Source organism: Phaenicophaeus curvirostris, chromosome 5 (assembly GCF_032191515.1).
Source record: "Phaenicophaeus curvirostris isolate KB17595 chromosome 5, BPBGC_Pcur_1.0, whole genome shotgun sequence".
NCBI classification, from domain to species: Eukaryota; Metazoa; Chordata; class Aves; order Cuculiformes; family Cuculidae; genus Phaenicophaeus; species Phaenicophaeus curvirostris.
This window is the reverse complement of record NC_091396.1, coordinates 36,671,955-36,691,884: the sequence shown is the minus strand read 5'-3', so window position 1 is coordinate 36,691,884 and position 19,930 is coordinate 36,671,955. Positions and strand designations below refer to the sequence as shown.

The window sequence follows — 19,930 nt, the reverse complement described above, 5'->3', positions numbered from 1 at the left end:
TTATTCCTAACTTCTAAAAACTTGTTGGTTTAATTTTTATTGTTAAAAAAATAGATAGACCACCTTCTGGTTCACATTTTCAAAGTTTTTATCCTGGGTACAAAATACATTTTTAACAGTGTACAAAAGCTAAAGTAAAACACCTTTATTCTTATTATGGTCTCTTAAAATAATGCTTATTTCATGAGATGAATAAGATATGAATATGTAATATACCATGATGAATCTAGAAGTGTTTTGGTTCAGCATATCATTCTCTTTAAAAACAACTGCATGAACTTTTGCTCCTGCCTGTTATGATGCCATTCTTTATAGCTCCTGCAAAGCCTTTATATTCATTTTGAGTTTTATATTCCTTTGCATTAGGGTATAGTTTTCTAACCAAAATTTTTTCTTGAAAATACTTTCAACTTAATGTGATTCTTTTAGTTATGGGGATAAGATTAAAATTACAGTCTCTTTTACTTTCAGCAGAGTGTTGGTTAATAGTAATAGCATTGCTGATTATATGGCAGATCCCTTCTTGTAAAAGGTTCAAGTAATCCTTTTCACGGTCTGGTCCGAGGCTTTGGATTCTGTCACTTAACAGAATGACAAAGCTTTGGCCCTGAGTTGGGCCAAAGAGATGAAGAACAGGAGAAAAGCAGTTTTTCACTGTTCACATGACTGAAGGACATGCAGGTTAAAGGAATTTGCCTGAAGTCACACTGGAAGTTTTCAGCAAAGTAGGAAACCTTGTTAATCTCAAACCTGGACTGCACTTAAGGATTTAATGGTATAAGTATACCACCAGATGAACTCTACCAGCAGTTGTTTGCAGAAAGGAGGCAGCTTATGCTTGTGTAGCTGAGCTGGTTTTCCTCTAAGAAAGTATAAAATGAAATGTTTGAAGTTTTCTAAGGTATTTTTCTAGAATTAAGTCTTTCCACAGTTATTAGTAACTGACTGTTACATACAACTACCTGGATCACGCGTCTGGAGAGAAAACATTATGCCTGTGGTTCCAAGGACTGTATTTGAAAACAAACTAAAGAGATCTTCTGATTTGTGTTATTTTTTCATTTTAGTGTCAATATCAGTGAATAGAAGACTGATAAATAGTCCTAAATTCACTTCTGTTTTCTTTTGTGTCTTAGATTTATGCATTTGAAAATAGCACAGAAAGCCTTTTGCCAGCTTTTAAATAATACAGTGAAATAAATGTGTCAACACTAAATGAGTAAATAAATACATTTGAAAACTACTAAACTGGAATCATCAAGTCTATAAAGTGCTTAAGATTGTTGAGACCAACTGTTGTTTTTAAAGGCTGTTTTCAATTTTTACATACCTCCTTCCTTAAGTTCTCCTAGGATATGGAGGTTATTTTGAGTTACATTTTCTTAATACTAAGCAATTTCCTTAGGAGCTGTGTGATGCTTCTGAAGCGCAAACTGCCCAGTGAAACTGAATAAGTAAACAAGGGCCTGCTTTCACCCTGTGATAATAAAATCTTTGGTGTTTCAAAGTTTTTAGAGATAATTTTATCAGAATAGGTAAGTAGCTACAAATTTATAGGCTTGCAGTTGCTGGTCGGATAATTTTCATAATTATCAGCATCATCAATATTTTCCTTATAAAAGTGCGTCTTTTTTCTTCCAGAGTGAATAACAGAGCTAACAGGTTTTTCATATGTTTTTATTCTTTATTTCTCTAGCCTCCAAAACTCTTATAAATAGTATGCTACGGGACCCGTCTCAGATTCCAGATGGAGTTTTAGCAAATCAAGTCTATCAGGTATTAATCACAATTTTTTTCTTATTTTTTTTTCTTTCTTTTTTCCTGTGGCAATGCTGTTATCTGCCTAGCAGAGTAAAAGATTTTAAACCTTATTTAATTACTGTCATCGTAAACTATCAGTGAGGTCAGGGGGTGCACCATAAATGGCATTGCAATATTTGTGAGGGGAGCATTTAACTTTTTAATAGCTTGCTTTTATAGTGAATAAAAGCATGCAGTTTTTGTTTTCTGTGATTAAATCTGAACAGCATCAGATAGCCTTTTTGAAGAAAAGTAATTACTGTTTTTAAGATGCTGTTTAACTGTAATGGTTTTGTAGTTGCCTATCACTATACTACTTCTCTGATTTGTCTGCAGTGTACTGTGAATGACTGTTGTTATGGACCACTGGTGGACTGCATCAAACAGTATCCTTTCCCATAAAATTTTAGGTGCACAATTGACGAGCTTAGACTGTGTGGAAGAGATGTGTCTAGCTTTAATCTGACATAAAGTTCTGCTTCACGAAACACGTTTCATATTCCTCTGTTTTACATTCAATCTGCTAGAGGGTCACTGCAGAGCTTTCTCTTACACTGTTTAACAAAAATCAGATGGACCACAAGAAGTTGTCCATTTGTGGCTACACAGTCATCTGCCTGATGGGAACCTCTTTGATTATGTTTAGTTGAAATGCATGTCTGGTTTTTTTTTTAGGATTTGTTGACCATGCTTTGAGCAGTGAAGGCAGACTAGATGATATGTGGAGATACCTGCCAATCTCAACTATTCTGTGATTAAATTGATAGCTTGCATAGATAGTGTTCAACATTATGGCATTGCTTTGTTATGAATAGGTGTTTTAATTGGAAGGTTTTTAAGTGCAGTTCAGGTGTGATTGAATGATTAGTATTTTTAAACTCATATCTGACATTGCAGTGCAGTTCTTTTACTTTCTCCTCTTCTTTAAGAAACAGGCTAGATGTAGAAAGAGGCCTACATAGCTTGCATTTTAACGTTTTTTCTTGTGTTGTAGTGTTGAAGTGGTTGATCAGAGATCTTCAGCATCCAGTGAGAATACTGGGGGAATTCTGCACAGTACTGAGTATTCTAGGCTAAGATCGCTGCGATCCCAAATCTGTTTTAATAAGGTCCTGACTGAATAACTATTCTGTTTCAGCCTGCTATCAAAGTAACAATTTCAAAATCGTGGCCTGCTATCACTGAGCAGGCTAGCAAGGCAACTCTCTCCCAAGTGCTAGAAAATCCTTGCATAAATCTCTGCCTGCAGTTTGGGGAAGATCTTGATCTCCTTGTACAATTACAGGATAGGAGAGCTACGATGATGTTTAGTTAGGTATGAAAAACAACAGTTCTTGTAGTTACGATACATGTGGTGATCACCCCTTAAAAATATTTTCTTTGCATTCTAAATACTTGCCTAATGTCTACTACAGACTCAGCCCTACTACTGGTAGCTTTAACATCAGCAGGATAAAGTTCTAATTGCATTTGTATTTTTGGCTTTAATCATAATTTTAAGTATTCATTGAAACTATCTTCAACAGTAAACATAGCACTCTGGAAGTGGATTAACTTAGTAAGTTATACTTTTTAAATGGTTGTTGATCACTAATTTTCATATCCAGAATTTTAAGAATAATATTTTGTTGATGAACAATCTGGGCATAGTCTTATGAAAGTGCCACGTTCAAATACACTAATAATACATAATGTAGAATTATGAGCAGTTTTTAAGAATAGCTTGTCTGCAATCCAAAAAGGTATTTTCTGCCCTCTTAAGATTCTGGTTTAAGTGAAGTTATTTAATACGGAGGAGCTTTTTGATTCCATTTTGATACAGAAAAGTTTAATGTTAAGCTGTGTAAGTGCGTTATCTGCAAGTATGTTGCTGAATTAGATGTTAATTTTGAGGTGCATAAAATAGTTAAAAATCAATTTAAAGTTAAGATTTTAAAAGCATGTCTTCTGAAGGACTGCATATTGATTTTAAATATAACTATCTAATTTTATATGCATGGACTAAAGTATGAAGTCAACCTCTTTGTAAATGCCAAGAGGCTATTTTTCAGTAATAGTTCAGATGCTTACGGGAAACTAGGCTGCTAGATTGCATGCGTAGAAAATGGCTTGTGAGGTTATTTACAAGTTTTGCCCCATGGTCATTGCCATACATCAATACCAGGTATTACTACAGACAAAGTCTGAAGTGTTTCTGCTTATGGTGCATTATAAATTCCATTTGCAGTATTTTTCTTACATTTTTGCTCCTCTTCATCTGCCTCTTTTGTTTTATAACTACTAGTAGAGTTTACCGTAATATATAGTTTCAGTTAATAAAAACCGTATCTATATATATATGAAATTATTCCATGCAATTATTTTTTTTTTGCTGTTCAGCATAAAGTGTTGATATAAATTAAGTAATTAACTCTAGTAAGGTGATCTGTAGTTGAAGTTTTCAGAAGTTATTCTAAACAAAATTAGGAACTTAACTGTTTTTAATGTAAGACTCTTTATCATGGTGTTCCATAAGATTCTTCTTAAAAGCTTCCAGAATAGAACTTTGACCTCCAGGAGGATACATTAAAATTATTTGATGTAGTGACTTTTTAACATATTACTAAGAATAGCACATTGGATCAACAGGCCATCAGTGAAGTGAAAGGACTTCACTATAAAATATTATTTCATTCTTCCCTGGCATAAGTTCATGCTTCTGAAAAATCAATTAATAGTATGTTTTGTTACAGTAAGGTGTTTCAGATGGATGAAATGCCTATCAATTTCACAATATATAGGAAAAAAAACCAGTTTATTTCCTTCTTTGCTGAATTAAGGAATTGATAGACTAGTTGGTAAAGAACAACTTAAAAGATATGTAATGACATGTTTTAAGCTCATACTTTTGTTTAAATTTGGGGGTAATAAAGCAAAAAGGAAACATTACCCTTATTTATACTGAATAAATATGATCTAATGGTTCTTAATTTTGTAAAATGTATGCTGATGATACAGTAGTCTAATATTCACGGAGTGCTAAATGTCTCTGAAAATCCCTGTTAGGAATTTCAAAACTTAGAGTTCAAATCACTGGTCATTTCTGAAATCCTGCGGAAGCCAGATAAATTTTACCACTAATTACTTTACTTGTAATGTTCTTTGGAGTTGGTTCTTTTCCAAAGTAATCTTCCATTTCTTAACTAAAGCTGTCAGCGCTATTGGGCATGAGCATGAAGTCTTGCTGCGAGAAATGCTTTTGGAAAAAAATCTCTCTTTCATAGGTAAGAATCTGTAATAGAGGCTAGCCAGTGAATCCTTAACTTCCAAGATTTCAGTGACTGTTTACTTAAGAAAAAAAATAAGCCTCAGTGCTCTTTGTATTGGGTAGTAAAGGAAGAGTAAAAAAGTGATTGATGCTGTACATGTTATCTTTTATTGATTTAGAACTGAGCAGGAACTCAGTTACCTAATACCCTATATATACAGCACATGCACAGTCTTGCAATTAATATTTTATAGAATAAGTAGCTGAAAAAAATGCTTTAATATCTGCTGCAGTATTACTTTTGGTGTCATGAGATATTAGCCGTAATCTAGGCCTTGTGAGACTTAGGAGGAAAGCATAACAAATATTAGTTTCAAAATGCTTTATGTATTCAAAAACTGCTAAAGAATTCACTCATTTAGCTTTCTGTGCAGTTTCTGCTGAATTTTTGCTCTCTGCCTTCCAGTCAATGCAAACACTCTTTTCACAGTCCCTTTATTTAAAGTTATTTTAAGGATTAAATAGTTAGGAAGTTATTTTTGTTTTTTTTTCTTTTAGCTCTGTGTTTCTTGTATATGAGCACCATTAAAACAATAATCAGTATTTAAAGCATCATTTCTTTTATGGTGATAATAAACTTAACGATGACTTCTTAAATCTTGGATTCTTTATGTGATGAGACAATAACAAAGTGAAATGCTGTCTTTTGTTAGTGGTTGGGTGCTGTACTAAATTTGTGGATCAGGGAATCTTACTGGTTTTACCAGAAACTATGATCTACCCTAAAACTAGATTCAAATTAAGATTCTGGAAACCTTAGACAACTTTAAGAAATTCGAAAGAATGTTAAGGTTTTTAAAAGATTTGTACATATGATTAAAGAACAGAGTTAATGTACTCTTTTATTTTAGAGAAAAATGAAGGAAAGGCAGGAATAACTATTGCATACAAACTTGCAAATGGCATTATGAAAATGTGAGGAGATAGATTTTATTTCTTGTCTAGAAGAGCAGAGATACATGTAATAGGCTTAAGCTGAAGTTGCAGAGGTGATGCTGAGTTAAAGTACTAAACAGTTCTAGGAACAATAAGTATGAAATAAGCTGCCAGGGAAGGTTATGGAATCACCTTCAATGAAAAATTCAAGGCTAGACTTGACAGTCATCCATCAAATCTGGTAATGAAATCAGTCCTGTCACAATACAAGGGAATGGACTAGATGACTCACTAATGGATCCTCAAGCTAACACTTATTTTATTTGGCTTGTGCAAGCTTGTGTAGTACACAAATCAGATTTAAATTTTAATATTTCATGACTTAAGATGACCACCAATTTTGTCTTTAGAAATAAGCTCTAAGAAATCTGTGCTGTTGAATCGAAATATCTAGAATGTGTTAACTCATTAGAATATAAAGATATGAATGAGAGCTTAATTTATTGCTTACATATTATGTATACTGAAGCATTATTTATTTGTGATTTAAGATGTATTAAGTGGTTGTATTTGTTGTTTCTGTGCATTGCGTGTGTCTCTAAGGTTCTAGATGTGGGAGTGTGGGGGGATTTTATTTAAAAAAAAAAAAAGGCTTTTCCTAAGTATCTGCAAGATTAATCCTACTGAACCCCTCACAATAAAATCTTTCCTTTCTGAAAAATAAGTTCCAAAACTACTTGAAGAAAACCTCAGGAAGACAGAAGAGATGAGAGTATTTCCTATAAGTCAACAATTTTGGGCTTTTTGGGGGCTGTGAGTAAGACTGTGTTCCAGTATTGAAGATGGCTTATAGCTTGGATTGCTGTACTTGCAATTCCATTACTTTTTAACATGTGTATAAAGAAACAGAATTCTTGAAGTTCCCATGTTAGTGTACTATTCCGGTGAAATAGTCTTCAAGAATAGTAAGTTTTTTTGCATCAGCTTTATTCACCTGGCCAACAGAATGTCTATTACAGGAGAAGAAAGCACAGTTGAAGGACACAGTGAATATAAATTGCCCCAGTATAGTCTTGGAGCATGTAAACAGTTTTCAGGTCTTGGACGTTTGTCCATTTCTAGAATGCTTAGCTTTCAAAGCCTACAGATCAGAAATTACACCTTCAGATTCAGTCAGAAATTGAGTAGAAACATATAAATCTAATGGGGTTTGCATTTTAGTAAGCCACTCTTCATGACACCACATTATATACCACATCATCTCTTCAGCAAAGATACAGCCCTCAAGTCTTTATCACTTTGCCTGAGATTGAAGTGATGAATGGAGACATTTTCCCAAAACAGGCTAACAGCTTCACTTGCTGTACTGAAATGCCATGAATTTCTAGGTTCTAAACAAGATCTTCACTCTTCATGTCTTTGCAGTGGATGTATTAGGAATGTTTTTAGCTGTAATGAGAAGGTATGTTTCTGACCTGTGTCTGGAATCTTATCCACTTTTGGTTCCCACAGTGATGTCCCTCAGTAGTAGCGTGTATATAAATCATGAAATCTGATCAGTGTTTTCTACTGTAATATTGATTTGGAAGTTGCTGCTCACTCATGCACCAAGAGAAGAATGTTTTGTTTCTTTGTTATATCCAGATGCTAGTATAAAAACAATGATGTGTTAAATTATTATGATTGAGTGTGAAGTTGAGATGAGGCTCAGGTTTCGTACGAAATCTAAATGGGAAATCTTTAGAATAACTACTTATTAGGGCTGTCTCAATGTAATTTCAAATCAGAATGCATAAAAATAACTGTCAAAGCTACTGTGGGTTGGGTTTGAAGTAGTTTTTAAATTGTCTTCATCCATGCAAGAGCTAAAAGGTCTTTTAAGGTGCAGAAGCTACCTCTGTAGCTTTTTTTTTGTGAGGTTTTGCTTTTAAAAAAAGGCTTATGGTGATTGTAAGGAGATTCTGTAATTCTTCCTTTTTTTCCCTCGAAGTTATAAGGCTTCAAAATACTTGAAGAAAGAGTAATATATAATTATGCTCCTGCACATGATAGACAATTCACATCAATAAAAAGTGGTTTTTTAAACATTTTCCAATGTTTATAATAATGCAAAATGTTAGGAGAAACCATGTGAAAACAGTCAGAAGCAGATTTAAAATGAAAACCATGTTCTTTTTCAAGCCAAAAGAGAAGTATATTAGAAGTAACACTGATGCAAGCTCCAATCCTGAGACCTGCCAAGTTGAGTCATCAGGATATGTTTTTTCATCTGTACTGGTTTTCAGTGGGCTTTTTTACATTCCCCTGAACTTGTGATACTAGCATTAGTTAGATGTGATAGAAAAGACTGAACTTTTTATTGCCATTTGTGTATTCTTAAATAATGACAATTTCAACTGGGATATCCTGTAGTCTTTTGTAGACTGTTTTAAACAATTTAAAATAGTGCACATTAAATAGAATAGGATAAAACTGAGTTATTCTTTATTTTTACTAAGATTAAAAGGTTACTTAGAACATTAACTCAGTTTTATATTATGGCATAAAACTCTGTTCATGTGTTCTGCTAAATTAGAACCTTTTTAATCTGAACATCTTTTATCTGTATACCGGACAATCTGTGAAAAAAGTAGCCAACCACCAAGTCTGTCTCCAAATCCTAGAAAAAAGTTTAATATCTGATTGGGTGATATAATGAAATATTGCATTGCAAAGACTTGGTTTTAAAATGTGATGTGTTTACAGTGAAGAAATTCTGTCAAATTTCAGAAGAAATTAACTAGAGTTATCAAAAAGAATAAACAGCTATTGTAGTTAACACTTAAATGAATGTACAACTTTACAAAATTACTCCTGTCTCATTTTCACTATTGGTTCACTATATAAAAGAAATACTTCAGAATTACATTCTTCCATGAGAAAGACGTGGGAAGTTTGTTTCAGGCACTTTTAAAATATTTTTATTTCAAAGGGCATATGTTTTTCTTGTCATTACAATGTTACTTGGACTCACACTGCTGACCTTTCAGGATATGCACAAAGTATTCTAAAACTGAGTTCTGAACATTGGCCATGAAACTACTGTCCTAACCTGATAAATGGATTGGAAACAAGCTACCCAACAGTGAGAATGGACCATTAATTTTAATCAAAGGTGATGCAGAAAGGCGAATGGGATGCATGACAATGTCAACAGCCCAGTAGGTGTTAAGGGGCTACACAGCCTTACTTGTTACTAGGTAGTGCCATTAGTTGAGCTTGGATGAAGACAGAAAGCCATGCCTGGAATTGAATGACCAGGTCACTCCAAACTCTAATGGAGAAATGGTGTTTCAGAAATATCAGTATAATGGTATTGGAAATCAAGGACAATAGTTTAGAAAATATTAAGGTCTTGCTTTGTTGTTTTGGTCTTTTTAAAGGAAGCGTCTTTTGTCTTTTTTGGTTTTATCTTGCTCACTCCATATTATTGGTTCTTGAAATATTCAGCTCTAATATTTCTAAGCAATAGTGTTGTATTGTTAGTAATGTTAACTGAATTTCTAAATCTTTATATGTTCTGAAATTGGATTAATTCTATAGAATGCAGGATGCAAGAGAAACTAAAATTGTGGCTTCTCTTTCCTTTAATAAATTTCTGGAAGCGAAGGATTTTCTTGTTCCTTTTGTAACAACTTTATGCTAACATTAAAATAAAACCAAGAAAGCAGCTACACCATATCTACATTTGTGGTGTTGGTAGGATTAATCTTAACAGCTTCCTAATATGGGGAGACTCATCTTTCAGTTGGCAAATATACCTCTTTATTTTGAATATTTGAGGGTTATAAAATACTGTATGACAGCTAGAATTAATGATGTTTATAATGAAGACATAAAAATGCAGGGGTGACAAAGAAGCATTTTTATATCCATGCTTCAGGTTTTCTACAAAGGTTCATTTAATCTGACACAGTATTGCATGCATAAGAAAGATATGTATGACTGCATTAGTAATTCTTGCACTCTTATTTAAAATAAAAATAATTATACTGCTGTCTTCTTAATAGAGTAGTTTTATAAACAATAGTTCTTATTCTCTATGTATAGCTGAAGATCAGCTTCGTGCAAAGGGTTATGACAAAACACCAGACTTTATTTTAGAAGTTCCAGTAGGTAAGTCTTTTAAAAGAATTTTTATTATTTTATTTGGGGTAGAAAGTGTTGATGCTGAAATAATACGGTCATATAAGTGGAATGTATTATGGAATGCTACAAATTAGTCTCTTTTTTCCGTAGTTAACCAAAAACTTTAGGAACTTCTAGTTTGGATCAGAGAGGCTTGATCATAAGTAGTATTACCCAGTTTGGTCTCTGCATACTTTTCTCATCATCACAAAAAGAAAAAAAAACAAGCAGCAATAAGAACCGCCCCAAACCCTTCTCCCTCTAACCTGCTGTGCCCACTGTCTTTATGAACTGAACTCTGAAGTACCTGTAATTATCTTAAACTTCCAGCCCAAATCAGTTCAAAGCAGTCTTAAGAGTATTACTGTTACACCTATAGGTCATTGCATAAAGGTTTGCCGTTGTGCAGTTATTCTTTTGCCATTACTTTGCATCTAAATACAACTCTGCTGTTCTCTATTGTTTCTTAAAAGCCCGCATAGCAAGAAGGAATAAAAGTAGGTATTAAGGTCATGTCAAAGTTCACCTACGTTTTCTGGTCAGAGGCCATGTAAGAAGGTAATCTGACCTAGTGACTGGGCCATGGAAGAAAAAAATAACTATGTTGCCCAAATGTAGAAGATTATTAATCACCTTTTGTAAACTGACTTTCATGCCAAAAGACTTTTGCTACACCTCTGTAGGATGCAGCACCTGTCTATGTAAATGCTTACTGTTGTGTCTATCTGAGAAGAAAAGAAGGCTGAAAGCACTGTGTGAAAGTGATATAGTGATATACTATTGACAACAGTTGAAATTTTTACTGAGATAACTGATTTGTACACTGGTGTAAGGAACTGAATGTGTACTATAAAATGTCTCACTATTCAGAAGTGTTTGAGATACCATCTTCCAGCACAATTATCTGTTATCCAATAGACAAACAACTAAGTACATGGCAGTGTTCTGAAAAGTTTTTAAAGACCTTCCTTGCTCAATGATGTTTATATTTCCAATCACGTTTTCAAAAAAAAGAAAAAATTTAGTGATATTAAGAAGGTGTTATATGCACAAAATAAATACCTTTTTAACTGAACCACTCCATATTTGAACACTCAGTTTTGGCATCCTAAGGATCTGTGATTCGCTCTGGTCAAGCCACACTTGGAGAATTTCCATTTAATTTCTGCTTCTTCACTTCCATGCCATAACATATTTGTCAAGGGACTTGAGATGATGAGGGAAAAGTTGGTTTTAATCAAGTGTGAAGTTAGTAGGGAAGACTGCAATTATAAAATCACAGAATGGCTGAAGCTGGAGCTGGAGAGGCCTTTTCTTGTGGTCATCTGCTCCAGCAGGGTCACCTGCTCTAGCAGAGTCACCTGGAGCTGGTTGCCCAGGACTACATCCAGACAGCTTTTGGTCATCTCCGTGGATGGAGACTCCACAACCTCTCTGGCCAAACTGTACCAGTCATCCTCACAGTAAAAAAGTGTTTCCTGATGTTCAGATGGATCTGCCCATTGCCTCCAGTCCTGTCACTGGGTGCCACTGAGACAAGCCTGGCTCCCTCTTCTTAACACTTGCCCTTCAGATAGTTATATACATTGATAAGATGCCCCGGCAGTATGGACTGCTATATACACAATACATGCTTGTTTTTAAGATCCTCACTTTTATGTTAGAAATGGATAAGATTATATCCCAGCTACTCAGGAGCATGACTAAATGGCAACTAGAAAAAATTACTAGATTGAGCTACTTTTTTTAATGCTTGAGAAGGGAAAGCATGAAACACTCAAAATAGTTCTTGTGTTTGTAGTATTACGCTGTTAGATTAAAAATTGACAATTTGTTTGCATGGATTTGTCTCTAAAAATTCAGATACTGATAATGCATTACTTCACATTATTTCAGTCACTTGAGTTTGAAAGGAAACAATTTTCTATTTGTTGTCCGATCTCAACTAATGTGTGGCAGTCCTTGTATTCTCTTCTTCATGACTCAATACAATGTTAGGAAAGGCAAATGTTTCTTAGAAATTGCTTTTCAACTGACAGTTTATGCTTCAGCTATTGCATCTTCTGGACCCTAAAGGGTTTGGATGTTGGGGGAAAGATGTAGTAGTATAGCCCTACACAATTTAACTTAGTTACCAACAGCATATAGAACTTAGTGTGGTGACCTCATGAGTCATTTACTCATGTTTCCTGAGTGATTTTACAGTCTGTGGTCAATCATGTGCTGCCATAGCCTATTCTAATCTTTCTGTATTGCGCTTCTGGGCCTGCCATTCCCTTTGAGTACCTTATCCTGGCTCAAAATTAGGCTAAGACATCATGTCTGTGGATATCACAGGTTACTCAAGAAAAACATTTTTTAAGACCTCAGTAGTGATATCCCACATTATGTTTTGGAGAAAGAGTGATCCTTTGGAGTGATTATCATCATTTCTCCGGCAGCTGGATTGTCAGCTTCAGAAAGGACTTTCCATTTACTGAAAATAAAAGATAATTTTATTAAAATTTACAAATTTACTCATGCAAGAAATGATGAAAGACATGAACCAAAGCAAATCCTACAGCACTGAAAGAAACAGACGTTCAAAATCACTTTTTTTTCACATAAGCCTTCTTATTCCTAACTTCTTTCTGGAGAACCATTACTTTACAAAACTAAGGAAGCAGATATATATTGATGGTAAACTTTCTTGCCATTCTCAACACCTTCCACTCTAGATGTGTGAAAACTTTCAGTCTTCAATTATCCATTAAAATATTTTCTGGTACTTTTTTAAAAAATGTTCTATGTGCATATTTGAAAGATATTTTTACAAATGTTTAACTCTGCAGCAAGCATGGATTGTGCAGTAGATTGGGGGATTTCAATAGGATATTCCCAAGCGCATTCTTACAGGCTGTTGAGTTTGACTTTCAAAGTTCCCTTTATTTTCTGCTGTCACCTTAGCCGTTGAAGGACACATAATTCACTGGATTGAAAGCAAAGCCTCATTCGGTGATGAAAGTAGCCACCAAGCCTACTTGCAGGACCAGTTTTGGAGCTACTGGAACAGGTACATTTCTGTTATTTTTCTTTATAGGTAAATAGGACTGCATTTTTAAAAGAAGTTACTGGAAAAAATACTAGTGACATTTGTATTAAGCCATGTGAACAGAATCTATGTTATTAATCTGGCATCTCGAATGTCATTAATTAGTATGTCAAACTGGAATGCTGAAGCATTTGTGAAAAATTCAAACCATAATTGTTGACATGTGGCTGCAGCAGATATACGTGCTGTTTTTACAGTGATGCTAGATGACAGAATAAGTTACTTTGGTACAGAAGTTATATATTGGGGTTTTTTAGTACCTGACTTTGAAGGAAGATTTTTCTGTAATGTTTTGTGTAATACCTGCAAGTTGCCACATTTGTTATAAAACCTTCACACTCTAATCAAGTAGGCCTTGTGTGCAAAGAACTTTATTGCTTATTGCCATTGTATTGAAGACAATACTGTTTCACTGGGATTTTTTTTAATAAAGTATTTTTTTAATGTTACTTAAATTTTTGAAAAGTAATAACAATTATATTCAAGGTAAAAAAAGTATTAGGTATTTGCAAGAAGATAAGGAGTGAAATAAGTTATGCTGAACACAGTACTAAAAGCCTTCTCACTGTAGGAATTTTCTTTGGAAAAAAGTCCTAAACAAGATCCTTCACCTTCAATTCCATTTTCATATGCAGTGGAACCATAAGCAAAGTAGTGAGCAAGTGGGGTAAATGAAAATTTTTTAAAAGGATATTTATAAGTATAGATTTAGAACTTCACAAGAGAACATCAATGAAATCTGAGGGATAGTGGAGAAGATGACACAAACGTATGAACATGCGCCAAGTAGATCACATGTGCCAACATCAGAGTCTAGTCTGGTGACAGTATTCCAGCTGAATATGATAAATATCAAGGTGAAAATAGTGAGCTTTAGCTTGGGAAATACCTTAAAAGAAGACTGTATAGGAGGCAGCAGAGAACGGGAGTCTAAATCTTGAGAACTGGAAAACTATTAAGGTAATGGGATAGGAACCTCAGGAAGACTGTCAGTTGTGGGATGAAAATACTTTACTACAGGGAAATTGTAGAAAAGAATTCATATAACGTATAATCAGAGTACAAGACTTAGAAATTTGAGTATATACAATATCTAGGCTAATGGTGGAATGGCAGGAAATGCAAATAGTGCTGAACATACACATCAGTGCAAATAAGAGGAAATGGAGCAGCTCAGGGTGGGAGGAGTCCATTAGGTATACTAACTGGAGTATTTTCTGAGGAGAAACTGGTTTTGAAATGATGGTATCAGAGAAAAGGAGCTCCCATAAATGAATTTTAAATACACAGCATAAGCATAAAGATACTCACTAAGTCAGGATGGGATGAAAGTTGAGTAGACAAGAAGGATGTGTAAAACATTTGAGAAAAAGCATGTAGTGCTTGAATTTGACATCTCCAAAAGAGACTTCTTTTACACTTTTATCAGGAAAACAAGACATAAATAACTTCAATTTCGTTTTATCATGTACTAATTAATATTGCAACTTGAAAAATGGAATAACATCTCTCACTGAGCTATTAGTCAAGTACTTTTAATGTTCACAAAAACTAGACTGAATTGACTCTTTTGGAAGTAGTTTTGAGATTTTGCCAAATCATCTGTTATAGCTCTGTATATTGAAAACAACTATAGCAATTGTAGATTCCTGAATATAGTGACTTCACATTCATATAAAGGAAACTAGGAATCTTCTTAATGAAATTTGTTGCACCCTAAATCCAGAATTTGGTGATAGGTTAACTATGGAAATTAGGCAGATTTTTCTGGGATTTTTTTTGAAGAACAAATTCTGTTAGTTTTAATTCTGGTACTGCTTGGCCAAACTAACAGTATCACGTCTTCTGAAATGAGTTCTGGATTACTGCAGCTTATTCTAATGTAATGACAGTTGGGTTAACCAACACTTGTTGACAGCTTAGATTGTATGTAGGTTAGATAATTAATTTTCATTGCTTTCTGAAACTATTGATACAAAAAGACACGAGTGTAGTGGCACAAACTGTAAATTAATTTTGTATGATTTAATCGGTCTATGTGAGGATCTCTTGGGTGAGAACCAGCTTCCCAGTCAAGTCACTGCACCTGTGTATCACTTTTCCTCATTTGAAAGAGTAGCACTATAGATATATCATGACACTCAGCTGATAGTTTGGGGTTTTGTAAATTCGATCTGTTGGTTGAACTTAAAGCCAAAATGAAATTGGAGAGAAAACCTATAACATTGCCTGTTAGGTGTGCATAGAAATATATATCTAGATACTTTGAAAGGAATGAAGGTGAGACATTTTAGACCTTTTCCATTCAGCTTTTTTTGTTGTTTCTCTGAAAAGTAGGAGTGAGACTGGAAAAGTTTCTATATTTTTTTTCCCACATCTTTCACAGATGTAAGATTAATTCTGCACACAGTCTGACTGAAAGCTTTGAACATAGCTGTGGTTTGTTTGCTGTTATGCGTGTATTTCATTATATCTTGTACTCTGTGCTAACCAAATCTGTGAGTGTCTTAAATTGGTCTGTACTGACAGGAAAGAAATGGCACTTTCTCATTTAACAGAACAGCTCCCTAGATGCAGTCAACCATGTCTGTTCACCTCACTGCAAAAGAACACCTTTTTATTACTCCGAGTTCTGCAGGGACAGCTTAGCAAGGTTTTTTATGGCTCATACATCAATGGTATTGTTAAGCAATTTTCAGTTGCAGTGCTGCACTGCAACCTCATCTTCAAATTAAACTTCACATTAAAAATGTACTAAGTGTACCTTGTCACTAGGTTTGCACAGTTGTAATTTAAGATGCTATTTAGATATTGAGGTTTTTCAATAATAAAGAAACAGGAAAAGGCAAGTTTGGTCTTGTATTCCCAGACTACTTTTGCAGATTGATGTTTTAAAAAAAAAAACCAAACCTATTTTATTTACTGAACAAACTTAGTATAAAATGATTCATGTGCTTACAGAATCCCTTCCCTCAGTATGTTTGTACCTTCGAAGTGGTGGCATCCACTAAACAGGCTATAGCTTTAACTGCCACTTGATAAACAAGACAACTGCATGTGCAAAATATAATTGCTTTGTGCATGTGTACGAGATACCACACTTTTCATTGTTTACTGGCCTGCATTGGTGTATTTCTTGTAACCATGAGGATAAAAAGTATTGAATGGTCTGTGTGAACAAAGGTAATCTGGAGAGCATGAACAGGAAGTAACAGAGATTATACTTTAAAACAGGGTCTGAGAACATGTTATAAATTATCTTAAGATCTAAAAGAATACTGGTGTTCCCTTTTTATTTCCATAATGTTTAATTTTATAAATTTTTCTTAAATAAAAAAATTGGAGTCCTGGCTGTAAAAATCTGTTAATCGTAGCTGATAGGCATGAGTGCTGTTTTCTAAGAGGCACATAGAGATCAGCAACACATGGTTCAAATAGTAATTAGTGGGTGCTCTGTCAGTGACTTGCCATAAGAATGTATAAACTCAAATACGGCAATTTACATTTTCTATCTTCTGCAAGCCTGGCTAACGCATATGTACATTCTGGAATGTAATTTATAAAGACCCAGGGGAACGCTTGATGCTGTTATTAGCTAAAGAAACTTTGCTATATTGGAGGAGGACCGTAGGAAAATGTCATATTTGACACTGATACTAAACTAAAGGTAATTTCAGATAGTGAAAGAGAAGCATTTCATCTTCTCTTTGAATAAGAATGATAAGTTTATCCCTGTACTAAATTCCTTCCCCCAGTTGCTTGTTTTCTAAATTTTGTTAGTCCTGTGCTTCTTATTTTTTTAAAAGATAAATAAAAGCAAGTTTCCTATAAGTAATCTTAAAATAATAACCATGCTTTTCAGAAGCCTAAATTTGTGGTTAAATGTGTTGTTAATTGATACATTACATCTGATCTTGAGAATTCAGTTTATAGCCACCAGTCATAGTAAAATTGTCGTAGAGTCCTGTCAATTTAAAAAAGGTACTTATTCCAGATAAATTCGAACAGAAACAATGCAAAGGACTGTATTTCAGTCACAAACACTGCCACTGTGTTCTTAGAGATTTTTGAGAAGTGTTCTGTTCAAATTCATTTGCAGTTGATTATAACGATGAATCATATGCAAGCAAAGACTGAATCAAAGCATCACAACAATATACATTTCTCTAGGGCTGTTTAAAATAGTTTGACATGTTACTGTGAAGACTGTTTAAGTAATAATTGTTGTCTGATTATAGGGATAAGAGAAGAGGGAGTTACTCTCTGGCTTTATGGATCTCTGTTCTCTAGCAAGATCAATATTCTCCAGTTGCAAATGGTTTTAAAAGTTGTACTGAGGAGTTGAAAGCCAGTGGTATAACAACTTGACTTGGAGGAAACCTTGGGAGTTTTATTTGTCAAGTGGCTAGAAAACTGTTCATGCATACCCAGTATCCAAAGCTTCATTGGCAGCCCAAACATAAAGAACTGAAAGGTCATTCTTCTTCTTGCAGTATGATGGTTTGTTGACATATTTTGACACACTGGTACAATGCTGAAAGGTTTTGACCTTACTGCAACACTGAGGGACGTAGGGTTTGTTTAGCTACCTAATGCTTGTAGATTTTCACACATGCTGGGTTTTGCTCTGCTCATTTTTCTCTCCCTCCTAGCTCCAATTGAACTGGTAAATTAATCTTAAACAAAAATCGATGTAGATAGGAGAAAGTTTATGATGATTTTTGCTGCTCAGGACTCTATATAGATAAGTTTCTTCAAAAATAATTCTTTTTAAAATTTGCCATGCCAGCTTGCTAACCTGAAGTAGCACTGAGAAAGATTCATTCACTTATATACAAGAGAATCAGAAACAGTGAAGAGGGATGTTTTCGGCTAGTTTACTGATTCAGTGGTTTTCTTTATGAATGTTATAAAATTCTGTGTTGTCCCATGTGACAAACAGATATGTGCACACACATAGACACATATATATAGGCATACTTCTGCACTTCACAAATGTTCTAGATACATTTAGCTTATTTCCAACAGAAATTGACATGAATTTTTGTTATCTTTATTTAATGATACATGAATAGTTTAAAAATTGACTACAAAAATCAACTACAGTATAAAGCAGTTCATGAAAGTAAAACTGTGTTTTTACTTCAGCTCAGAAGTGATTTTTTTTTTAGATTTTACTAGTTATCTTCTCTTTAACAATGTGCTAGAATAACAGAACATGAAGCATTTTCCGTTGAGACCACGACTTATGCCTAGCATTGCTATAATGTTAATTATTTGGCTGAGCATTGTAGGTTGTTATATTTTGCATCAAAACTAATTTTTGTCAAAGCAGAGAAAGAACAGACCATACTGTATTCATATTAGCATTTACATTTGAACGGTTGATATTAAGTATATATTTTCATGCATTCTCCCTAGGTATCATATTTTAAATGGACATGAAATTGGGATTTTCGTTACATTTTAAATCTACTGCTTAAGCCTCTTTCAGTGCTAGATTGTTATATTCTCAACTTAAAAAGTAGTAAATTTAGCACTACATAGCTTTGTTTCAGTTATTTTTCCTCCTATTTTTCTGTACTGTCTTAAATATTATCACGTCACCTGAGACTCATGTAGTGCAGATAGAGCATTTTCAGCTTCCATCCACATTACTGCAAGGCTTCAGCTCCAATTTTCCTGGTATTTCTCATTCAGATTAGACAAGCATCTAAGTTTATGTACGATAAGAGCTGACAGCATAGATCCCGCTATGCTTGCCAAAGGCCTGGTTGCAAACACTCCAGTATGTCAAAGAATATCAACCCCCCACAGACCTTACCGTTCAGAATTCCTTGTAATTTTTAATTGACATTTACATCTGACATTTTCAATGTATTTCTTAATATTGTCTTTATCTACCTAGTAATAGTTAAAACCAAACCAAACTAAAGTGAAAAGAATACCTTCCTGTAATCTATGATATAGTATATTTTTTATTTAACAAGGTCAAGTTGCTGGGTTGAAACTCAAGAATGACCAACTCCCCCTGCTTTCGTGTAATTTTATATTTGCTAGCCTAATCCATTTCAAATGACAGTTGAGGAGGGTGATAGGAGTATAAAACAAAATTTAACTCTTAGTACCAATGAACAAAGCATAGTGTGTTATTATTATTATTATTATTATTATTATTATTATTACTATGCATCATGCATAGAAAGGATAAAGAGATTTCAAGGAAATTTTGAGAATACTGACAGAAATGTTTCCTTTGTGTCAGGTACTTGAATATTGATAGTGGTGCCTTCATACCTATATTCATGCAACATATATATGTAAACAGCATAATACTGTGAACAGAACAAAGCTGGCAAGTATATAATTTAGCTGCATGTTGCAGTGAGTTTTTTTCCTTGCCTTCAGAAATCTCAAGTTTTGATTTGGTTTAAAATACTAAAAGCCTAATAAATTAGTATGAGCATAATTATCCATCTTTTAGAAGTTAGAATGAAAGACTACAGTTGATCATAAATGTCACAAAGCAAAGAAGTAGAAACAGCATTTTGTCACAAATAATGCTGCTTTTCTTCTAATTAGTTAATTTACATTTTACAAATTAAGGCCAAGATTCAGACAGAAGATAATATAGTAGTATATCATAGTTTTAGTGACCTGTATTTGTATATGCCAAATTTAAGTTAATT

General features: G+C 34.0%; 1 protein-coding gene across 1 annotated transcript in view; it reads left to right on the top strand.

The window, feature by feature from the left end:
• The window catches only part of CDIN1 (CDAN1 interacting nuclease 1), a 127,191-nt gene that overhangs the window by 52,309 nt on the left and 54,952 nt on the right, over window positions 1–19,930 (top strand). Inside the window, exons 6-10 of the mRNA XM_069858343.1 lie at window positions 1,697–1,776; window positions 2,137–2,186; window positions 4,996–5,063; window positions 10,073–10,138; window positions 13,097–13,202. Coding sequence (XP_069714444.1) covers window positions 1,697–1,776; window positions 2,137–2,186; window positions 4,996–5,063; window positions 10,073–10,138; window positions 13,097–13,202 — 370 coding nt within the window. The remainder of the gene's footprint in view (window positions 1–1,696; window positions 1,777–2,136; window positions 2,187–4,995; window positions 5,064–10,072; window positions 10,139–13,096; window positions 13,203–19,930) is intronic.